The 22,824-nt window shown below is 32.3% G+C and overlaps 3 protein-coding genes across 4 annotated transcripts; 2 read left to right on the forward strand and 1 right to left on the reverse strand.

Annotated features, from left to right (window-relative positions):
* The first annotated feature begins 5,358 nt into the window (after positions 1-5,358).
* On the forward strand, positions 5,359-7,984 carry LOC18588526 (uncharacterized). Of its 2 annotated transcripts, none has more exons than XM_007012994.3 (2): positions 5,359-5,640; positions 6,479-7,984. In XM_007012994.3, exon 2 carries the CDS (start codon positions 6,492-6,494, stop codon positions 7,620-7,622), a length of 1,131 nt encoding a protein of 376 aa, XP_007013056.3. In that variant the 5' UTR covers positions 5,359-5,640; positions 6,479-6,491; the 3' UTR covers positions 7,623-7,984. The 2 variants fall into 2 exon arrangements, with proteins under 2 accessions (XP_007013056.3, XP_088666431.1); XM_088810305.1 differs by having other exon boundaries at positions 5,639-5,685.
* A 4,543-nt stretch (positions 7,985-12,527) lies between these two features.
* Positions 12,528-13,231, forward strand: LOC18588528 (lachrymatory-factor synthase-like). Its single transcript, XM_007012996.3, has one exon. It carries the CDS (start codon positions 12,605-12,607, stop codon positions 13,109-13,111), a length of 507 nt encoding a protein of 168 aa, XP_007013058.3. The 5' UTR covers positions 12,528-12,604; the 3' UTR covers positions 13,112-13,231.
* Positions 13,232-14,752: 1,521 nt separating this feature from the next.
* Positions 14,753-22,040, reverse strand: HBT (CDC27 family protein). Its single transcript, XM_018128244.2, has 16 exons — positions 21,836-22,040; positions 21,194-21,266; positions 20,974-21,083; positions 20,640-20,686; positions 20,164-20,261; positions 19,511-19,824; positions 19,177-19,332; positions 18,493-18,709; positions 17,944-18,161; positions 17,789-17,854; positions 17,183-17,302; positions 16,896-16,972; positions 16,524-16,643; positions 16,192-16,411; positions 15,816-16,097; positions 14,753-15,289 (listed from the first exon to the last, which is right to left on the reverse strand). The coding sequence occupies exons 1-16, from the start codon at positions 21,938-21,940 to the stop codon at positions 15,239-15,241; spliced, it is 2,274 nt and encodes a 757-aa protein (XP_017983733.2). The 5' UTR covers positions 21,941-22,040; the 3' UTR covers positions 14,753-15,238.
* Between the last annotated feature and the right edge of the window lie 784 nt (positions 22,041-22,824).

The following is a 22,824-nucleotide window of genomic DNA, read 5'->3' on the forward strand; positions in this document are numbered from 1 at the left end:
GTGAAACCGACAGTGCCAGCCAACCTGACCCGTACGTTCCAAGAGATTGATGTTGATTCAAAAACTAGGAAAAAAAAATTTAACAACAAAAAGGAATTGGTGGGCATTTAATTTTAAATGCTTTCAGAAGCCAACAATATTCCAGAGTGGCTATGTTGTGGAGTTAGATATGATCCAACATTATTTAAATATTTTTACTTTGTACTTAGCTATTTTTATTCCTTTGTTCTTGTTTGTCTTTCTCTTTTCTTCTTTTACACCTTTCCTTCTTCGTATGGTCTTTGAACAATGAAAGCAGCTGGGACCTAACAAGCATATTGGAAAACTTGTACATGGAAAAAAGGAATCCAAAGCTGATGAGGAGATCCCAAGATGCCAATTCTTAGCAAATGGAGAATGTCTTAATTGGAGGGTTAAATTAACTATAACATTTATTTGAATTGCTACTTCTTTCCATTTAAATTGATCATGTTTCTTGGAAGTTTCCAAAATAAATACTTGAACACGAAGACTAAAGTGAACTTCACATATTCTTCTTAATTAAGATGTATGGTTTTTTTAAAAAAAGGAAAAAAAATTATGTTTCAAATTTTAAAAGAATAAATGTGTATAATAAAATTGCTTCACGTAACGCTTTTCTTAATTTTTTTTTTTTTGTGATTCTTTTGCGAGAGAAAGGGTTTACCTTTATTCTATAACTTTAATCAGCATGGCCATCAAAAACATGATGATTGCTTGAACTGATCCACCCAACTAAGCTTAAAAGTTCACAGAAAAGAAAAATGACGGCATTAATCATTGGTGAGATTATAATCTACAATTCCTTCGTATAGAAGTCAGTTTTTCAGAACGAAGGAGTTAAATTAGAGATGTTCACGTGTTTATAGTGCAAATCTGCCAAATGTTTATGCGATAAGAACCTGCTCAACAAGAGGAAGAACAGTACAACAAGGCACGACGGTTTGATGGTTTTGCTTTTTAATTAGCAGCCCAATGGGAAAATAATAAATCAGGGCGAAAAGAACATGGAACATGTGATTGAATTACATGAAACTAATAAGTACCCAAATTACCGTGCTTTAATTTAATATTCAAATAGAATCTTGGTCATTACAAGGATCTAAAAAACTGTGGACGGATTGTGTCTGTTTCCTCCTTCCTATATTTAAAATAAATAAATAGTAGAAGGGAATGCAATTAAATGTTTTTGGGGAACAATAATTAATAATTAATCAAAAAAAATTTAGAATGCTCATTCCTCATTACTATTGGTGGAATCCCTTTTTCTAATTAAAGTTTCCAACGCAAAGAAAAAGGCAAATCCATCGAGCATTACTTCTTTTAACAAATCACGATGAGAGAGGGTTTGCTTTTGAACAAAGTTTATGTTTTTATTCTGTTGATGCCCTTTATGTTGAGCCTTGCAGAAATAATTGCTTTTGCCGATGGGTGTTGAAGGAGTATATCCGTACTATGTAAAGGCATTAAATTGAGTTTCTTCTTTGAACAAAATATATCGAGACGAATATTTAAGTTTAATATCAACTAAAATTTAAAATATATTTATTATTGAAATAAATGAACTTATAAATTATTTAAAAAATAATTGAAAAATAGAAAAAGTTAACTAGGATTTCATATCCTTTTTAGTCAGGAGCCGGCAACCCGACATGCCAATTAAAACAAAGGACACCATGGACGGAAGGCTAGCTCATAAGTAATTTCCAAATGGTGTGATGATGAAGGCATGCAAAACTTGGATTAATTAATGTATATATACAAAGTAGTACACACGGCACAAACTCGTCGACCATTTCAAGAAGACTTGGAAAACAGGAGGCTGAAGCCTGAAAGTGACTGAAGGACAGCATGAGAATTAATTAAGAAAGACAAGTTGATGATGGGAGCACTGACTTTTGCAAATGGCTAGCTAAGAGAAATTCAAGATGAAAGCAGAAGCGTGTGGAACTGATGATATGATGAGCCCCTAAAGGGGATAACCACTAATTTCTATCCTCCAACCTAACATTGATGATTTTTCATCCAACACCATTTAAAACTCATTTTACATAATAATAATAATAATATTTTTTTTCAAGATATTTGATGTCCTAAATTATTGGTGGTCCGACCCCTTTTAAAAGCTGTATTTCTCACTGTCATTTTCTCTTTCTTGTTGATTCAAAACTTGTTTTCTTAGTAAACTTCAATATGGTCATGACCTTCTTATCATAATCGAACAGCCTTCCTTCCCTAAGGGAGCTTTTTTCCATGCCAATCCCTCCAAAGACTAGGCTTTTAATTATTTCCAATTTCATGGCGGATTTGTCGCTTTATTATCGATTGCTGGATCTACTTATGATGTGTGTGTGCTCTTGGGACCCAACTCTCTCTTCATTCTTATCTCTAGCAATAGCTGCATGATTAAACCCTCAAAACCTTATAATTGAGATTCTATTTATGGATTCCAAAAGTAATCACTAAAGGGCTTTTAGTGGTTTGCTTTGAATTTCGAAAGAAATTTGTGGATGACTTATTAGTGGATTTGGATCCTCTTTCACACTATAGCTTTTCCTTTTCCATCATAGTTTTTATATATATCTAATCTAAATTTCCATAAAGACAAGAAATGTACATTTCTTTTCTATAATTTATTAGGAAACAAACATGTTTCATGGATAAAAGATGAAACCAGTCAGTGGATTGAATAAAGAGCAACCCTAGCTAGCCTGTAATTCTTCTATATAGACAGCTTTGGGGGTCAAATTATAATGCAAGGTATATATAAACATGGTTATCTCCTATATATATATATATATATATATATATATTATACGTAGCCTAATAAAACAAAAGAAAAGATCCTTGCAAAGTATGTTATAATGACTTTGATTTGTTTAACTTGTTATGATCTTTTGACTCATAAATCTGATCAGCTTCTCATAATCTGAAAAAGCTTATCCAAAAGCTTTCTTGGGTCTTGGCAGATGGCAATCAAGGCTCCATTTGTAAAGCAGAGGCTTCCTATCCGAAGCTATCGTTCTTCATCTTTCACTTTTCTTTTTCTCAAGTTGTCAAAACTTTGGAGGTGATTTCCCTCTTCAAAGTTAAATTAGTCAGAGATACATCAAGAAAATGGACCAGAACAGGTATGAAAAAGTCGATATGGTTTCAAATTTTCAACAATCAATTATATAGATTTCTTTTCTGTTTTCTTGGGACATGTACATAGAGAGAAAATGTGAAGCGCAACTCTGGGTCAAGCAATAGCAATAATATCTTAGCCATCCACATTACGTTAAAATTAATTTCACAATGAATAAGTGATTGCGACTTGGCAATCTCCAGCCAACGATCACTAATAATTCGCATCAAATGAAAAATGGGGGTTGAAAAGTGCAACTCTTTAATTGTCCTTCGGCATATAATACACATTGCCGTTGGGTTACTATCATCATCAGCAGCTATTTATTTAGAGAAACTTGTTGAATTATGTAGAGAAGAACTTATTGCATATATGGGATGAATATGACATTCAACTTGTCCTTTAGGAGTCTTATGAATGATAAATTAATCAGGGCTAATCATACTATTAACAATGTGTCAAATCAGTCATATACTGTTGTTATTTAAAGTAATATACAACATGAAATCTCCAGATAATATCGTACAAATATAAATACATACTTACACACATTATATATACATTATTAATAATCATATTTTTAAATTATTATTCTAAATATTTTTATTACTAATATTAAGAATTTCTCATGCATAGAATGACTTTCATTAAAAACATATTTTATTATAAATATTAATAAAATTTATCTGATTCGTTAATAAAAATACTATATTGAATGAGTTTCATAAATTTTTTTAGTTTTAATAATATTGAATAATTTATAAATCAATATTATAAAATTTCAATTATAAATATAATTGCAATATTAACTGTCTTCAATTTATAAATAATTAATTATAACATTTTTATTTTATATATAATTAATATTATTTAAAAATACATAAAAAATAAAATTTAAGCGCTACTACTTACATGAAAATAAATACTAATATATATATATGAAATATCTCAAGTATATTTATCCAAAAAATAAAAAAAATCTAAAATATATTTCAATTAGGACAACGTTGAAAACTTATAGCTTTTACGTATTATCTCTTTATTATTTATCTATCTATTAAGACAATGCGTGATAGCTCATTTTTTTTTATGAATCCATGGTCAACATTTTTAAATTTTTTTGTGTGTTTTTTTTGTTGAAATCTGTGACACATAAGTTTGAACCTTAGTAATTAGTATTAACCGCATTAACTGATTGAATAATTGTGTATGATATACTGTTGTTAAAATATGATTTGAAGAGAAAATAGAAAAAAAATTTGAGATTTCACTTTTTCAAAAAAAAAAAACAAATGTAACGCAAAAATAATTCAAATATTAATAGAAACATTTAGATAACTACCTGTGAAATTCCTTCAAAACGAAAATCTTTAAATTATATTCTTATTGGAGTGAAATTTAGATTTGACAATTTTGTATACGACACAGTAATACAATACAAACATGATACAGGTTTAAGCAAATTTGAGTTTAGGTTAATCATATTTCATGTATTAATCGTGTCAATACGGTTAAGATATGAATAAATCGTGTCAAACCCACTTAACCCATCTAAAACACGATTAATTAATCGTATTATCGTGTACTCGTATAACTTATGACTCATTTATTATTCATTTATTTAATTGTATTCACGTGTCGTGTAGACATGTTTAGTATATGATTAAGATTCATTTATTGATTCATATAAATACTAATAATTTTATGATGATTATGATTTATTGATATTAAATTTTATTATATTTGGTACATGTTATTATATTTATAATTTTTTGTGTTAAATTTGAATAATACAATCATATTTTACTTCTACACAATTCAATTTAATAGTTTTAATTATATTAATCATATCAATCATGTAAATAGTTTATAAATTATATAAATTTTAATTATATTAATCATATTATGTCGTATAAAATTTAACTCTATACATTTAATAAATGTATTAATTATGTTTTATCGTTTTATATGTTTATTAAATATATTTATATACGTATTTAATATTTTAATATTATTAATTTATTAGATCGTATTCATATTTATTGATGTAACTATTAATATACCATAAGGTTAAAGCAACGGTATATGAATTATCAAGTCTAGTGAAATCAATATACATATATTTGAATACTTTTTTCATAATCATTGAAATAAAAATATCTAAAAATTTCATAGAAGGACGTGGCACCAGTGATTGGCTAAATACCCCGCCCTTTATTCTGCGTCACTTGCTGAGCAAACTAATATTCTAGGAGCGCCGACGGCGACAGTCTGTAAGGTTCCTAAATCACCCTTTTAGGATCAACAAGTTGCATGGACTCATGACTCATCCGCTTCTAAAACGCAACGATCGGGCGGTCGGAGGAGGGGTATTTTAGACATTATGACAAAAAAAAACCGCCGCTGGCTGTTTTCCCTAAACAAGAAAAAGAGAAAGAAAAAGAAAAGATAATCAAGAGCTCGATTCATCGAAGAAAAGAAAATTACTGGGAAAGGTAATTCATTTCTCCTCTCGCGTTTTCCCTTTCTTTTGGAAAAAGGTAGTTACTTATTTTTCGAGTAGATTCGTGATTCTCTTGTATGCTTATTTCGTTTAGTCTTATGATTGGAGTAAATAGCATTCTTTGAAATTAGGAACTCTTCAAGGTCGTGTTTGGGCAGCTGAGAAAATGTTGAACAGTGACTTTTAATTGTTTAAATATTACTATAAATGGGACCTAGAAAGCGAAAACCCCCTTCATTATTGAATCCTTGATGTGATTCAGGCTTTTAGTTGAGCTTAAATTTCGTTATAAAAACAATATTTTTAAATTCTTGATTTTGTCGTTATTTAAAACTGCAATCAATAGTCAGTCTATGGGAAAGAAAAGAACACAAAAGAACTGAGTTTGTTGGATTTTTCCTTTCATGGATTGGAAGCTATATTTTAATTGGATATTGCTCTGAGCTAATATTTGTGACACGGAATGATATTCTGGCTTTAATTCTATATTCTTCAAAAATATTTCGCTTTATCTTTGCAAAGCAATTTTTTCTGTGGATACATAAATCTGTCTGTAATTGTCTTTATCTGTTATATACATGAGATTTGAATACCAATACTCATATTTTAGAAAGTTAAATAGTACTGATTCGAATACCAATCTGAATTGCCAATTTGTACTGATTTATTTCATATAATTGATTTGGAATTGAGGAATGGTTACTGATTTGTGCAGAACGATTATCTACATAGCCTTTGATTTCTTTTGTTTGCAAGTTTCTGTATCTTTGTCATACACCAATCTGTAGTTGGGATGTCTTTGCTAATTTTGCTTGTGATTTTTCCAATAGTGTGCGGATTGTGATGTATTTCCAGTCCACTGGTCGAAACCAGAGACCCAGAGGGTTTCATGTCAATCAGGGCTTTCTGCTTATGTTGATTTCAGCCATTTGTATCTGGTTGCTTTACCAAATCAAGAATTCAAACTACACAAAGGATGATAGGAGTTTATTAGCCAAGTTCAGTAAAGGCAACAGTGTTTTGAATTTGGGACGCAAAGGGGATGTGGAGTTGAGTGATAAAACTATGTATATGTCTGACTCAAAAGATGTAATTCTTGAAGCAGGAGGAAAGCAGAAAGATAGAGGTGGTGTAGATGATGAGTTGGATGGAAGTGTTGATGAGAAGGGGGAAAATGAATCTTTAGACAAGCGAATTGAATACATTCATGGGCGTGACAAGACTGATGCAGAGGAGGGGAAGAAAATGGAGCCAGAAAGACAATATCATCTGTCAACTAATAGTGAAAATATTGAAATCGAAATGAGAGACGAGGATAACAAAGTTTTCAGTGAAGATAATTCACAAGAAGGACTAGAAAGTTTAAAGAGAATCGTGTCCAACCTTGATGGGGGAAGGTATGAGAAGGACCAGAAAAGGCTAAGTAGTTCTGATGAAAGAGGACATAAGAGTGGTGCTAATAATCTTGTCGAGCGAGGAGATGAGAAGGACTTGGAAAGACACACTAAAGAACTACAAAGAGATGAGGAAATAAGTATTGATGCTCTTAAGCAAGGCAAAGATGAAGAAAAAGGTTCAAGCAGAGAGAATGGTGAAGATAAAGACCTTATAAGTAAGGAGATAAACAAGCAGGTGAATAGTACAGAGAATGCGACTGTTTTTGGCCAGAATGAAGTTGGAAACGGATTACATGGCTTTCATGATGAGAATGGTGTTCCTCAGGGAAGCAATGATCTTGTAGAGTTCACATTGGCCAAGTCAAGAGATAGTCAAGCAAACAATATTTTACATCAAGAAACCAACTCAAGTTTGAACCATCGAAACAATATCACTGAAAGACCTCATATTAAAGAAGTTGAATCTAAATCAGATAGAAATGCTACTGATGCTGAGACAAAAACTCGAAGCCAAAAAGAAGGCTCAAAAAGTGATGCAATGTTAGATGTGGGAATCAATTCTGACACCAATTTTTGAAATTCAGAAATAGCACAAGCAAGATGATCTAGTTAGAAGGACATAGAAGAATTAGATAAGCTAGGGATAAGCAGAGTATAATATGTGATCTTATCACTTCGTTTTCTTTGAGGCTGTATAGTTTGAGACCCTTGATGTAATGTCAGGCTTTTATGCTTTGGCCTTCCGGATTGACAGTATCATGTGTAATTACAGCTGTAGGTGTCACCTAGTGAAATCATGGTGCATGTATGTTGCATTTAATCACCTTTTGCCTCCAAACACTACTTCACGAATAATTTCAGTTTCAACTACAGCTTATGCAGCAAGAACTTTCATCCTTCTATATATATAAGACCACCAGTGCAATGCTTCCATCTTAATTGCTATTTAAACCTAGACTGATGAAATACTCTACCTTTAACTGTGGAACCCATCGTTTATTGTTTTTAAAACTTCCTTGCCAGAGGACATGGACAATTGTTGTTGTTGTTGACCTGCTTGAGTTACAGAGGTAAATCGTGGTAATTATGTGGCTTATGGGATAACGGGATACCGGCAGTTGAAGTATATTGCTGCTCAGTTGCTTGTATTACAACGGCTGCAAGTCACTACCGGAATTCAGAGTCTACTGCTGATGGACTATGACTACTGCTGTTATTTGAACAGCTAAGACCAATGCCGCCTTCACCACTATCGGGCTCCTAATCAGTTACGGTGAATTAAGGCTGCTAGAACTTCTAATAAGTGGAAGAAAGCTTTTCAGTTGCGAACAGAGGCTGCAATATTGGAAGGGAAGTGAAGGAAACATGTGGTGACCATCAATTAATAAAAGTACTAACGGGCCATGGTGTTTGGATCTGGTTGAAGTTAAGGGCTTGATCCTTGTCGTGTTGATTGCCAATGAAATGACCGACCTTTTCAGCTGGAATACGTGTTACTATTTTGACTTGTCTCTGATTGCTTCAATTTTATGCCGAAGCTCGTTATTGCGTTTATTTTAGGTTTTGGCCGACATTGTCCAATTGTTTCCAGAAAAACCCTGATTCTATGAGGTCGCTGAATGCTGATATTTTTCCGACTTATATGACTTTGGGATTGCTTCATTGCGGCTGCTTTGGCACCATGAAGGTATGAACATTGCTCTCCTAATGTTAAATATGATCAGTTCGTACCATGTTTGTTGGAACACAATTTACGAGCTAGAAGGTTTTGGGCCTGGTGGCACCGGTCCCGTCGAAGTGATAGTGGTTGGGTGCTCTCAATCTTGGATCGAAATGTATTTGTCGATATCGTATCTCAGTACTATTCATTAGGATTTTGCCTTGTAGTGGTTGATTAGGTAAAGTTTTTGGATCCCTTTTGGTCTCATGGCTTGTAAAAATTTCCTGGCAAAGAAAAGAACCATTTTTCCATTCCAACTTAATTAGTACAATGATGTTGAGCCCCTGCGTTTCTTTTCTATGTGCACTAGCGATATTTCCCGTCCCTACCCATTTTCATAACGAGTGTGGCAGATTACTTCTTTGATTTTAGAGTCCCTCAAGAAATGCAAGCATACACATGCAAACAAAAATTTCATATTCAATGCAACACTCGCTAGGTGATTAGGTTACCGACAAGTATTGTGAACCACTAACCTTGCCGCATTTCAGGGTCCAGGCGAATCTTAATTCTGAAAACATGGGAAGATTTTAAAGTAGAAGTCATAATTTTCATTGAAAACCTTTCACATGAATGAACTGAAAAAGATATCAACCTAATTAGAGATTTTTTTTTTATAATTAGACAAAGAGATTCAAACTCTACTCATTAAGTAAGAAAATCATATATCAATTAATGAATCAAATACTCGAGTGCTAACTTGAGATCGTTTTAATTAAATGGAAAGATACTTTTTTGAGCACTTCTAAAACATGAATTATATCAGAAAGTTGGTTATTGGTAATAAATCTCTACGTTCACTAAGGCTGTGTTTGAAGTCAACAAGGTCTGGGGGAATTTGCCACTTGCTATATGAGCTAATAAGATAAAAGGGATGATTGAGGAGGATGAAAGGTTTCAACTCAAACTAGCTAGACATTTCTCCACATATTCATTCTTTTGGAAAGAAAACTCCTCCCTACTAGTTAGTCATAATAAACCAGGAAAGATAACTTTTTTGAACATTTCTAAAGCATGAATTATATCAAAAAGTTGAATAAGATTGAGACCTAACGTTTTGATGCACTCGTTTTGCATGTGGCTCCGAAATAAGCTCACCAGAAAATTTGTTCTCCCCTCTTTGACCAATCATCCGAATAACAATACTTGGCTGATACCACATACTAGCCCTACTTTGAATTGGAATCACGATACCTTTTGAGTTTTGATGCGACCTGTACGCTTGATGTCAAACATGCTTAAAAATTATTTTTATGTCATTATAATAAAATTGAGTTTTAATTATTTTTTAAAAGTTATATTTTTTTTATAAAATAAATTTTTAAAATACAACTATTTAAATTTTTAATTTTATTTTTTTTACATTTAGTAGCAATATAAAAAAGTACAATTTTTACTAGTGTATGTAATTTTTATGATTACATTTTATTCATAATACATATAAAAATTTATATAGTGAAATTATATCTATAAAAATGTTTTAAAAAACGTAAAAAAAAGTGTTTTTAAAAATATTTTTAGTAGTTCATTTTTAAAATGTATTATTTTAAGTCAAATTTATTATAGTGTGCACGTGTAAAATCAAAAGTAAAGTCGCCATTGTTTTTGGTCAAATATGAATTTTTTTTACCAAAATAACACTATAAATCAACCACACAAATATGATCAATTAAATGTGTCATTATTAATGTAATTTAGAAAAAAATAATATAAGATGAATTGAAACAGGTATAAAATTTGACTTAAAATTTATATCTTGGCATTAATTGGAGAATGAAATATTAATTTTTAACTAGGTTAAATAAAGATATGATCAATTGTAGTATAAGTTAAATATAAGTAGCAATTTTCCTTTTCAATATTGTTCTGTCGAAGCCATCTAGGAAAAAGGGTCGACAACTTCAACTCATCAAGGCCTAATGATTAAATTGCTAATGTTGGTGAGGTTAGCTGTTCCTTATAAGCATTAATTTCGACAATTAAATCATATTATTGGCGTTGATTTAAATTAATAATATAAATTTTTTATCATATCTATTAGGATTTAGGAGATTGTGTACGTTTTGAAATACTATTATACTCCATATAATCTATATGTGCATCATCGGTCTTAATTTAGTTGAGTCTTTTATATAGGTAAGCATGGAGTTTATCTTCTTAGTAACAATATATCTATCCTTAATGTGTTAGCTTATAATTAAATATGAGTTTCTCTGTTAACCTTGTTGTTTTTTCCTACTTATTTGTTTGCTTTGCATAAATTAGAAGTGGCAATAAATGTTAAAAAAGTAACACTAATTTAGATATGATATTGTGACTCAACTATATATGTTTCTTTTTAGCACTATCATAAATTAAATTATCTTATATTAATGAATGGATTTCACTTATAATGCTGACCTCAACTCTCTAATAACTTGTCCCTTCAATGCTAAAAAGTGAAGACCATTCCGTGCTTCAACAGACTCCACAAAAATTCTTGGACGAGTTGTCACGTGAATAAATCCTTAGCCACTTAACCTTTAGGTAGCATTTGGCATAAGAAAAGTGAGAGCATATTTCTTACGATGTGTCTAATTAAATTATATTACAGTGTTTGTTTTGTAATAGACCATTATAGTGTAAGATTGCAATACAATCATATTACAGTCAAGGAATGTAACGTGATTGCAGTCTAAAACCAATGCAATCACATAACATTGCACTCTGTAATGTTTTTAAAAACACTTTTACCCTTCAACTTTATTACCTTATTAAAAATATTTTGTAACGTTATAATTAAAATAAAATATATAATATAAAAATTAAAAAATAAAATAAAATATAAAAATTAAAATTTATATAATATAGGTAAAAGAAATTAAAATTAAATATATAATATAAAAATTATATTAAAATAAAAAAATATAAGATTATAATAAAAATAAAAATAAAATATATGACATTAAAAATATATTTAAGAGATTATATTATATAAAAATTAATAATAAAAAATACAAGTATATTAAACTTACATTTTAATAAATATGGATAATTTTAAAAATTAACATTATATTCCCCGTAAACTACTTGTAAATCAAACGGTGCAATGTTATCTTCCTTGCATATTAATCATTATTTTGCTTGTATACCAAACATTGTAATGTTATTTTTCCTGCAATCACATTAGCTGTAATCACATTATATTGTAAAGTACCAAACGTCACAGGCCTTTAAATCCTTAATATTTAATTTTCTCTATATAAACACCAGTCGCTAAACCCAAGGAAAGCCATCCTAATATTTTACTTGATCGTTTTGATCTTTTCTAGTTTTTGTTTCTATATAGGTAAGCATGGAGTTTATCTTCTTAATGACTATATATCTATCCTTAATGTGTTAGCTTATAATTAAATATGAGTTTCCCTGTTAACCTTGTTGTTTTTTCCTACTTATTTGTTTGTTTTGCATAAATTAGAAGTGGCAGTAAATGTTAAAAAAGTAACACTAATTCAGATATGATATTGTGACTCAACTATATATGTTTCTTTTTAGCACTATCATAAATTAAATTATCTTATATTAATGAATGGATTTCATTTGTAAATTATAATGCTGACCTCAACTCTTTAATAACTTGTCCCTTCAGTGCTACAAAGTGAAGAACAATCCGTGCTACAACAGACTCCACAAAAATTCTTGGACGAGTTGTCACGTAAAAAAATCCTCAGCCACTTAACCTTTAGGCCCTTGAATCCTTGATATCTAATTTTCTCTATATAAACACCAGCTGCTAAACCCAAGGAAACCCATCCTAATATTTTACTCGATCGTTTTGATCTTTGCTAGTTTTTGTTTCAATGGCTAATGATCAGCACCAACCAAAATGGGAAGGGAAGGCGTTTGCAGAGCTAGCAGGCCCCAAAGCAGAACAAGTCTGGCCTCTCTTGCAAGATTTTTTCGGCTTAGACAAGTGGTTCCCAACTCTGACCACCTGCCTCCCTGTGGAAGGCGTGTCTGGGCAACCTGGGTGCGTTCGATTTTGTGCCGGCTTCAAAACTCCAGTAAATGGCAGTGACGAAGGAACTGTGAATTGGACTAAGCAGAAACTGCTGTCCATTGATCCAAGTGAAATGGCTTTTAGCTATTCCATTGTGGATGGCAATGTTGGTTTCAACGGTTACGTATCGACAGTGAAAGTGTTGCCAAAGGAAGCAGGGTGTGACATTGACTGGAAGTACGAAGTGGAGCCCGTAAAAGGCTGGACACTGAAGGATTTGGATTTCTTCATCGCTTCTGGTTTGCAAGTCATGGCTCAGAGAATGGAAGCCGCTCTCCGAGTTTTCCAAGCTTCAATGGACCAGTAAATTTCGTAGTAACTTAGAAGTTTTCTGTTGTATTAATGGAACTGATCATTAGCAAAAGCTCAATAAAGTCGGTCAGTCTCTTTCATCATTAGATAAAAAATGGTGGGGTTTCGATTTCAATTTTAATTTTATGCTTTCGTGCTACAAGAGATCACACAACGCAAATCCTCTGCCCCGGAATTGTATCCCGTTTCTACCTCATCCACGCTTTCAGATTACACAGACTGCTTTCAGTTGTCTACTAAAAAGATACAAAGAACTATATATTTTCACCAAAGATAAAACTTTTTTACTATTATTAACGTAAATTTTCAAAAAATCAAATCATAAATTATTGAGATTGAAGGACAATGATGATAAAAAAAATTAATAATTATAAAAATTGTTTAAAGTTGAAATAGATAATCACAAATCTCGGCCAATTTATCATTAAAAAAACTGTATTAGAGTGTTGATAGAAAAAAAAATTGTACAATGACAATGTCTAAAACGCTCTTATACGTCTTAAATGGATAAAGATGCAACTGAATATTGATGATTTGGAGCAAATTCACATTTTTTTTGGACAATTTTTTTTATATGTCAAACTTTCTTACTTTGTGAATTTATTTTTTTAAAATTTTAGTTATTTCTTATGTGAAAACTGTCATCTATTTAAAAAAATGTCTAATTATCTAATTTTACTATCAATCAAATAAATTATTATCTTAATGATGAATTTTTTTAAGAGATTAATACTATTTTTTTTATTTTATTACTTAAAACAGAAAAGACTTTGAAGAAATTTTCTCTTCATATTTGGTGGAAGGTTGAAAAAATTTCTTTCTCTATTTACTTTTTTTTTTTTCATTAATTAAGACATGTGACCAGATGGATGAAAGGGGTTATAGATTGAAAAAAGAGTTAATTAATTAAGACATGTGATGAGTCTTGATGAGTGAGACAGATTACAAATACAACTACAACATAGAGAATTACCATTCAAGATTTTACCAATATAAAATTAATTCAATTTTGCCTAATGTTGAAATACTCATACTTATATTATATGGAATGAAGTGTATATATATAAATGACATTTTTAATAAAAATAATTTGATGTAATTAAATTTTTTATATATTTTAGAAGTTATATAAATTTTACTAATAGTAGTAATAATAAAAATTTTAGAATGACCATTTGAAAAATATTATTAATAAAAATGATACTTTTGTTAATTAAAAAATATTTCAACATCCAAATCATTATACATAATTTTTTTAAATAATTCAAATAAAAAACTTCATTAATCACCGAAAACGTTGATACAATGAGACATACTCTTACTAGACATTAACAACTTCTCTTTGAACCCCCCCCCCCCTGCTGATTCTATCGTCACGCGAAAAGAGTCTCATTAAAACCCCTTTCATAGAAAAACCTAATGGGATAAAACCCGTGTAAAGGAAAAAGAGTGCCCTTTTCAGACATGTCTATGACATTGATCAAAAGTTCTTTCAACCCCTCCATCATAACCAAGCTATTAGATACAGCTCACCTAAATCTTGCAAAACAGTATTTGCTATATTGTGTGGCCTATCTCCAACATTTGTCCAAAAGATTTCACCACTGGTCAATGTCCTCGCATGCTGAGACAAAAATTGTTCATAGTGCTGTGACAAGTAGGAAGAGCCACAATCTATGAATTTGAATCTGAATACACTGGCTCCAGTCTGGTGACAATGCAGAATATGCGTGATGGACTAGAATTAAGAACAAGTTATGAGCCAACACTAAATTTCATGTTGCCTCAATGTAATGGTAAAACAAATTACAATTATAAACAAAGTAAAAACTAATGGTTCATTTTCGGCTTTGATAACACAAACTATGCATACAAGTGTGGCAGCTTTGAGTAATTTTTGTTAAATCAAGTTCTCTGTCAGTCTGTGAATCACCCACAAAACTGAGGATCTGCCCATCAGGTCAGACTGCACTAATAAATTGGCCTTTGAAGATTGTTAACATTTTATTCAGCATCAATCGAAAGCACAAGCGGGGCCAATCTCTCTCTGAGCAAACACGTTCCGAGCCAGAAAATTTACAGGAGATTCTCTTCCTCTTTTGCTTCTTGAATCTCAGTGGATTCACAGGTTATCTTCTAATTCATCCGGCACATGCAACTTCTCAATGGCAGCCTGTTTTAAAATTCAAAAGAGAGCATGGATGTAAAGAACAAAGATTCATTTCTTCTTTTTTTTTTTTTTGAAAAGCATTGAATATCATTATATAAAGATAATTACAAAAGGAGCAGTTGGGAATCAAAAGATTCATTTCTTCTTAGGAAGAAGCAATAATAAAAATTACACTTCCAGGTACAAAGTAATGCCTGACTAAAGAGAAGCAAGCCAGCTAGTATAGGAAAAAATTGACAACTACATACAGCTAAATTTTTAACATGATGTGAGTGTCCAAGTCCAAATTAACGTATTCCTAATAGATCTGAAGTTACCATCATGGTGCCTACAGTTCTGTGTGTAGCAAGTTTACAGCATAAAAGATTCAGACCATCACTACGGTCCTTTATTTGTAACAATAGGTCCATATATCTTCTCATCCAAACAATCATGGATTTCTAACAATTGAAGCTGGAAACAAACCAAAGTGATAACTTTTAAAAAAAAATAAAGAAAGAAAAAGAAAAGATCAAATATAAGCCAATACCTTAATTGTAGCAACATCGGCCGCCGATGGTTTTAAATCCAAAGCAATACCAAAATGAAGCATGGCCTTTTCATGCATGTTACGCCGCTTATAGATTTTACCCATCAAAGCATACACGCTGCTTTCACGAGGGGCATACTCTTTAAGTGCCTCTAGAACTTTTAGAGCATCATCAAATTTCTCCAAGCTCATTAGTATATTAGCCTTTTGATACATGGGAAGTGGGTTTTTTCTGTCTGCTAAAATTGCCCTGTCCATTATCTTGATAGCATCCTCACTTCTCTGTAAAATGATTGTTCACAAAATTTCAAAAGAACTCCTCAAGATGATATTGCTCAAGGCATAATATTATAAACAATACAGAAAGTAGCCCAACCTTTAGGGCATGCATAGCAGTTCCAAGATAAGACATTATAACAGAAGAACGTGGATTTATGTGAAAAGCCATTCCGAAGTGATGCTCTGAAAACTCAAACTTCTCTTGACGAAGAAAGATCATTCCTAGCCCATACCAGGAATTATAATGCCTTGAATCAATCCTAAGGGCATTCTGGTAGCTCTTGATTCCATTCTCAAAATCTTCTAAAGCTACATACCTGCAGGTCAGAATGTAGCAACAGAACTTTAATACACAATTGAAGTTTATAAAAATGAAGGTCCTATTAACATGTTCAAAAAAATGGAGGGAAAAGGTCCATAGAACCATACTCATGACCACAAAGGGTGTGGGCATATGCAAATCTCGAATTCAGTTGCACAGCTCGTTGAAAATTTTTCAAAGCAGTTTCATGGTCTTTCTGCAAGCTGTAGCAGTTTCCCATGGCACACCTGCAAGTTAATCCAAATATAAACAATAGAACAATAATGATTAAGAAATCTTAAAATGGCTTCCCTCTAAACCCTCAAAACTGCTAGAAGTACACACCTACTATTAAACAAGGCAGGCAGGTAGAAATTAATCTTAGGCAAATAAAAGCTTTGAAAAACTCAGGATAGTGAAATTAGTAAGGTTTATAAACTATTCAAGAAAGGAAAGAAGGTCTGCATTTGACTACTTAAACAAAAAATCTGGTAAAGTACCATGATTGAGGAGCTAAGCGGTCGGTTGATATCAGTTCCTGGGCTAAGTAACTCAACTTCATATCTTCCTTTAAATGCTGCAAGAAACACAAAGACGACTTTGAGCAAAAAAATTTACCATAAAAGTAAAGGGAAAAATCAGTACATGTTTGAATGTGACAAGTTCACTTGCTCTAAAATTTTCACAACTGCAAACCAGGTAGATGGCATCCTGATTACAATAGATTAGTTGAGCAAGAATACTTCAAGCAATGTAACATAAGTTTTGAAGGATCAAGGGGACTCACATATAGAACAGTGGAGTAAATATCCATTCCTTCTAAGCTGTAAGGTGACATTCGACGTGCAAGACTAAATGTCCGGTCAGCTTCTAAGTAATCTACCAATTCAAAATGTGCTTTTCCAACCTGCATCATAAACTTTCAGAAAAATATCATATGGTCCATGGAATGCGGAGTTAGTACTAAATATCCTCTCACATACATTCACCCTAGTCCTTACCTCAGTTAACCAACCAAATTTAGTAAAAAAGTTTTAAATCAACCGACATGCAGTGCGTAAAACTATAAATGCTGAGTTAGTAGTAAATTCTCTCTCACTCTCTCTCACATACATTCACCCTAATCCTTACCTCAGTTAACCAACCAAATTTAGTAAAAAAGTTTTAAATCAACGAACATACAGTGCATAAAACTATAACTGCTGAAATAGGGAATGCACACCTCTTTCTATGAACTCATTAAAAAATATATTTATATAGGAATGCATGCCTCTTTCTATGAACTTATTAAAAAAAATATTTATATAAGTCAAGACTGCTAGATCAACCTGGCATGAGACAATCTGACATCAACAGAGGAAGAAAACAGAGAAAGTTGTACCAGAAGTATTACCTGGGACAGCACCCAGCTCGTATTATAATGTTTATGTGGAAGTTTCAGATATGTATCCAGTGCATCCTGTCGACAGAAGCATTATCAAGAGAATTGAACCTTGCCCAGGAGATATGAATTCAACTTCTGTTTCTTCAAGATAACCACAAAACTACCTGACACCTATACAGGCACGAAAGTCTGTAGCCTTCCCCAAGGGTTCTCAAAAGGCCTAATACTTCTGAAGCACCACTTATGATTTTCGAGCTGCTGATAACAACCCCACCAGTTGGAACAGTTGCCCCGTCTTGGTCAAGGGATTTAACATCACCAGAAGGGAATGAACTAGAAGTCATATTTGCACGAGAATCATCAAATGCCTCATTCTTAATCCCTATATAAGATCAGAACTCAGTTTTTAAGCATCAGATTAATAGTGACTGTGCAGCTATAAACAGGTAAGTAACTAGGAGTTACTAAGAAGAAGGATTTGCACTTCCATTTATCAGAAGGGAAATAAGCATTTCAACTCAGTTCAATCCAGTAACTGAGACAATCAGGTTCAAAATGAACTCATTAAAACAAACTAACTTTAAAGTTACTATTGTGCCCATCAATCATAATTCAATAATTAACGATTTCAAATTGCAATGTTCTTGAAAGGAATTATCAAACAAAAGAAAGTAGCATAGCTCACAGAACTGGAGATGAAGAAGATTTATAACCTTCTTCAATATTTTCATTCGCCCAAGATTGTCCCTTACGAACTGTCACAGAACGCAGTGCCACAGAACCAAACTTAGAACTTCCAAGGTATTTAGAAGAGCTATTAGTCCCATTTCCAGCTACTGCTGTGGTATTTGCATTTGTGTTGACCCCAGCATCTCCAGCAAGTCTTGTACTTCGACGGGGACCAGAATCAGAAAATAGCCTCCCAGAAATCTGACCACAAAGGATTAACAAACTACTTCAGGTGGGGGGAAAAGAAGCTTTATACTGTACAACACAAGCAGAAGGATAATACAAATGTACTGGTTCCACTAACTGAACATTGATGTATCAAACTATCAATAGTGCATTAAAGAGAAAGCTAACAACAGTTTGAACAGCTCCATGTATCAATATAAGAAAAGACAATGCCATTCCTACTCAAAAACTTCTCTCAAGAGACAACCATGTGACACAGCCAACTATCATGATACTGCTAATTTACATAAACAACAGACTACATGTATAGTGAATGTACTTCTATGACTGAAAATAAATGATTCCTGTTTCTGGTAGATTTATAAGATTTTTTTGTTTTTTTTTTATTGTCAAGAACTATGAAAGCAATGGTATACAAACTTACGATTTCACCAAAGCTCTAAACTCCAAGAAGGCATTAAAAAGAAAAAGTAAAAGTTTACCTTTCGTAATTTTCCTTCATCAACAAACTTTCTACGAGGTGCTTGAATGGTAGAGTTCACAACTGACCTTGGAGAACCATCAGTATTAACTGTGTTAAGATTAGGACCATTTGGCTGCACATTTCTACACAAAGGTGGTGGAGCAACTCCTGACAACTAGAAGATACAGAGGAATTCAGACCGGTTACCCTTATTTAGACAGAAAAAGAAAAGTTAAACAAAAAACAGACTAAATAAACTCGATGCATCCACCCTAAACTAAGTAACTAATTAAACAAAACATAGAACTCTAGATACAGTTGTAATTTAGTATTTGCATTTCACGTCATCATACCTGTGAGGCCATTGGTGAAGGAGTATTATAAAATGGCATATTTGAAGGACCACCATTTTGAGGCTGAGAAGCAGCTCCGCTCAGCCCTGCTGCTCCATGATAATTACCAGGGATATCTCTAAGGTTATTGCCTTGTGCGTGTTTCAATTGCCTTGGACTGACATCTTCTGAACCAAAGTTCCGAGAGGAAACCAAATTATAATCCTCATTGGACGTATGCAAGTTTGGGGATGTTACCCCATGATGTAAGTACTGCTTTTGAATGCAAAGAGCAGCTGCTTCACCAAAAACTACAGTTGCTTCTTCGGCAGCACCTAATATGTCCAGACACAAAAAGAAAATAACTTAAATATGAATGTAATGTATGAGAACAAGCACTCTATGGTACTGAGAACAGAATCACGTCGAAAGATAATAAAAATACTGAGTGAATACATGTGAGATCAAGTCAATTAAAAACAATTTGCTGAGCCATTTAAATGATACTATTTATAACACCAACTGCAGTAGCAGACAAACTAAACCTATGAAGTATATTAGTTCACCCATATTAACTCAAAAATTAGCAAGATCAAGGTCAACATATCCGGTCAACCTAGCATGGTAGCATAGCAGTGGAAACATAGAACCATGAGAGTATTCTTTAGACAGACCTAATACACACAACTCCTCGTATGCAGCCCAAAGCAAAGGATCTATAGACAAAGCCAGCCTAAAATGATGAATGGCGCTTTTCCTTCTATCTGTGTACCTGAAAAGAGATGACATCCAACAAAGCAAAATTGAAGATTAAAACTGTTTGAAATTTGAAAAATAGTCCCACCATCCCAGTTATTAAACAAAGGAAAAGTCAAAGCATATAGGATTAGATTCCTCCATTATAAAGGATCATATTAAGATTGCCTATCTCAATCCAGCCAGTAAAGAGATTAAGCAACATTATATAAAAACAAAAAAGAAATAATAGCATTCAACATAAAATCATAACCATTCCTCACATCTTATCATGCCATATTTGGAGAAATTTCTAGGTAATATCAAAGCAAATTTCCGAAAACAATTGAATGTTGCTTCTCCCTAAATTCTGGTATTATTTACTGGAGTTAAGGATGAAATAACTCAGCCCAACCTGTAAATAAGGCCAAGAAGATAATGACCGGCTGCACCATTTGGAATCTGCACAAAATGAAACAGGAATTAACAAGATATTGCCAGCACAAGAATCATGTGAAAGACACGGACAACTGAAGGTCAACATCCAACAGCCCATAATAGAAATTTGAAGTATAGGATTACAGAAGTTTATATCAGACCATGTATAAAATCCCCTATCATTATAAATCCAACCAGAGTTCCTGAAGCATTTTCCTCCTAAAAGAAGTGAGCTTTTAAGGTATAACTGCATGAACTACAGCTTAGAAGAATCATTCCTGAATATGTCTAAATAAAATATCATCCAATACCTCTCCGCCAGGCTCATTAGCAGGACATAACGCAGTTTCAGCTTCATTAAGTAGATCCATCTGAAAGCATGATACCGCAAACAAGTAGCGGGATTGAGCCGTTTGTGTTCCTTCAAATAATTAAAAACCTTATTAATGAGTTGATCATAACAATGACGAAAAGGACTATAATTAAATATACCAAAACAAACTTCAAACACTCAAAACAAGGTATGCATACCCTTTAGAATATGATAGGCAGAGTAAGCTTGATTGTTCTGTAAGTAGCAAGCAGCTAACAACTGCAAATTCGCCTACATTTAACCCAAAAGGTCATATTTCAGCTCACTATATACAGTAAAAGAACCCCATTCTGTAAATTACAAGATTATCGAATTTATGGCCTTTACGTTATTTAATTTATCAAGTTCCACTTCCAAAACCTATATTCTCTTTTTTTAAAATAAAAAAAAGAGACATTTTAAAACCAACTTAAAAGTAACGCATTTTTGAAAAGTTTCTAAATTTAAATTGAAATTGAAGAAAAAACCCAAATCAGAAATGCTGTTAACTAAACACTGAAACCAATAAAATTCTTGGAAAAAAATTTAAAAACCAATTCATCGCTAACGAATGATTAAAGCAACGCGCACAGTCGATCTTGAAAATCCAACGAACAGTTTTTTACCTTTATGCTGAGAAACAATTTTTAGAAACCCGGGAAGAGTTAAAATTATTAAAGACTTGAAAAGATTAAAAGTTTCTTCTTCTTTTTTTTCACCAACCGAAAAAAATTTTAAAAAAAAAAAAGAAAAAGAAAAATTCAAAAAAGATTTTCTTTTTTTGGCTGAGTGAGTGAGTGAGGGGGTAGAAATCGAGTTACCTCGGAAGGGAACTCAGCACAGAGGCGTTCGCAAAGGAAAATGGCGTTTCTGAACATGAAATGGCGGAGACTGTTTTGAACACAGTCTGTGAGTATCGCTTCCATGGTTTTCCTATTTTGGTTAGATTGAGAGAGAAACAAAAGGAAAGAGAAAAGAGAGGGGTTTTCTGGTTTTTTTGGGGGTTTCTGTAGGTTTCAAAATGAGGTGGCACGTGTTTTCTCCACTTTCAAATTCTGCTCCCACGTGACACTGTTTTGGGTAATTATCAGCTGCTACACCGAAAACAAATTTCCTTCTGTTATTTTTTCAGATCAAATGATTCGCATTTCCTGCTTTAATTTAGAATCTGATATCAAGAAATCAAATTCTAAGATTTCATCTCATCCTTCTAAAATTACCACGTACATCAAGAAAAATTACCAATAATTAGTCGCGTAATGTCATTAAGAAATCATTACCTAATCATTTATATTTGGATCATTAATTAATGTCATTAAATACTACTAATGAATTACTACTTGTTTCTTTCTTTTTCATTTCATCATCCTATAAATACAACCACTTCAAGCTAATCCCTGCATCCGACACGTGATTGATTTATGTCAAATTTCAAATGCCATGCGTATTTAAGTAATGTAAACTATTAGGTGTTGTTTGATAAATTGAAAACAATTAAGCACTGAGTTTTAATTTTAAATAATTTAAATACTAAATTTATTATATAAAAATCGTTTGGTGTTAGTGAAAATTAAATATTAAGTAGATTTCTTAATGAATTTTTTGTAATTGAAAACTATGATTTTTTTGATTACTTTGTATTGATAATAATTAAAACGACCAAAAAAAAGTTAAAAAAGAAAGAATATAAAATTAATGTAATTAAATAACTATTTTTCTTAAAGACAATTGACTTCATGCAGTAAATAATTTTTATCTACTAAAGATTTTCAACACTAATTCAGTCAAAATCCACCATTACGTAATTTCT

This window comes from Theobroma cacao, chromosome 9 (genome assembly GCF_053813885.1).
Source record: "Theobroma cacao isolate CCN51 chromosome 9, ASM5381388v1, whole genome shotgun sequence".
Lineage (NCBI taxonomy): Eukaryota > Viridiplantae > Streptophyta > Magnoliopsida > Malvales > Malvaceae > Theobroma > Theobroma cacao.

Bases quoted from the DNA above. Each gene is read 5' to 3' on its own strand.
- LOC18588526 (XM_007012994.3), top strand. From the start codon at position 6,492: ATGTATTTCCAGTCCACTGGTCGAAACCAGAGACCCAGAGGGTTTCAT.
- LOC18588528 (XM_007012996.3), top strand. From the start codon at position 12,605: ATGGCTAATGATCAGCACCAACCAAAATGGGAAGGGAAGGCGTTTGCA.
- HBT (XM_018128244.2), bottom strand. From the start codon at position 21,940: ATGGAAGCGATACTCACAGACTGTGTTCAAAACAGTCTCCGCCATTTC. The intron at 19,333-19,510 runs GTATGATGACGT...TGTATCTTCTAG, and splicing joins CTTCACCAATGGCCTCACAG to TTGTCAGGAGTTGCTCCACC. The intron at 17,855-17,943 runs GTAGTTTTGTGG...TTCTGTCGACAG, and splicing joins CGTGCCTGTATAGGTGTCAG to GATGCACTGGATACATATCT.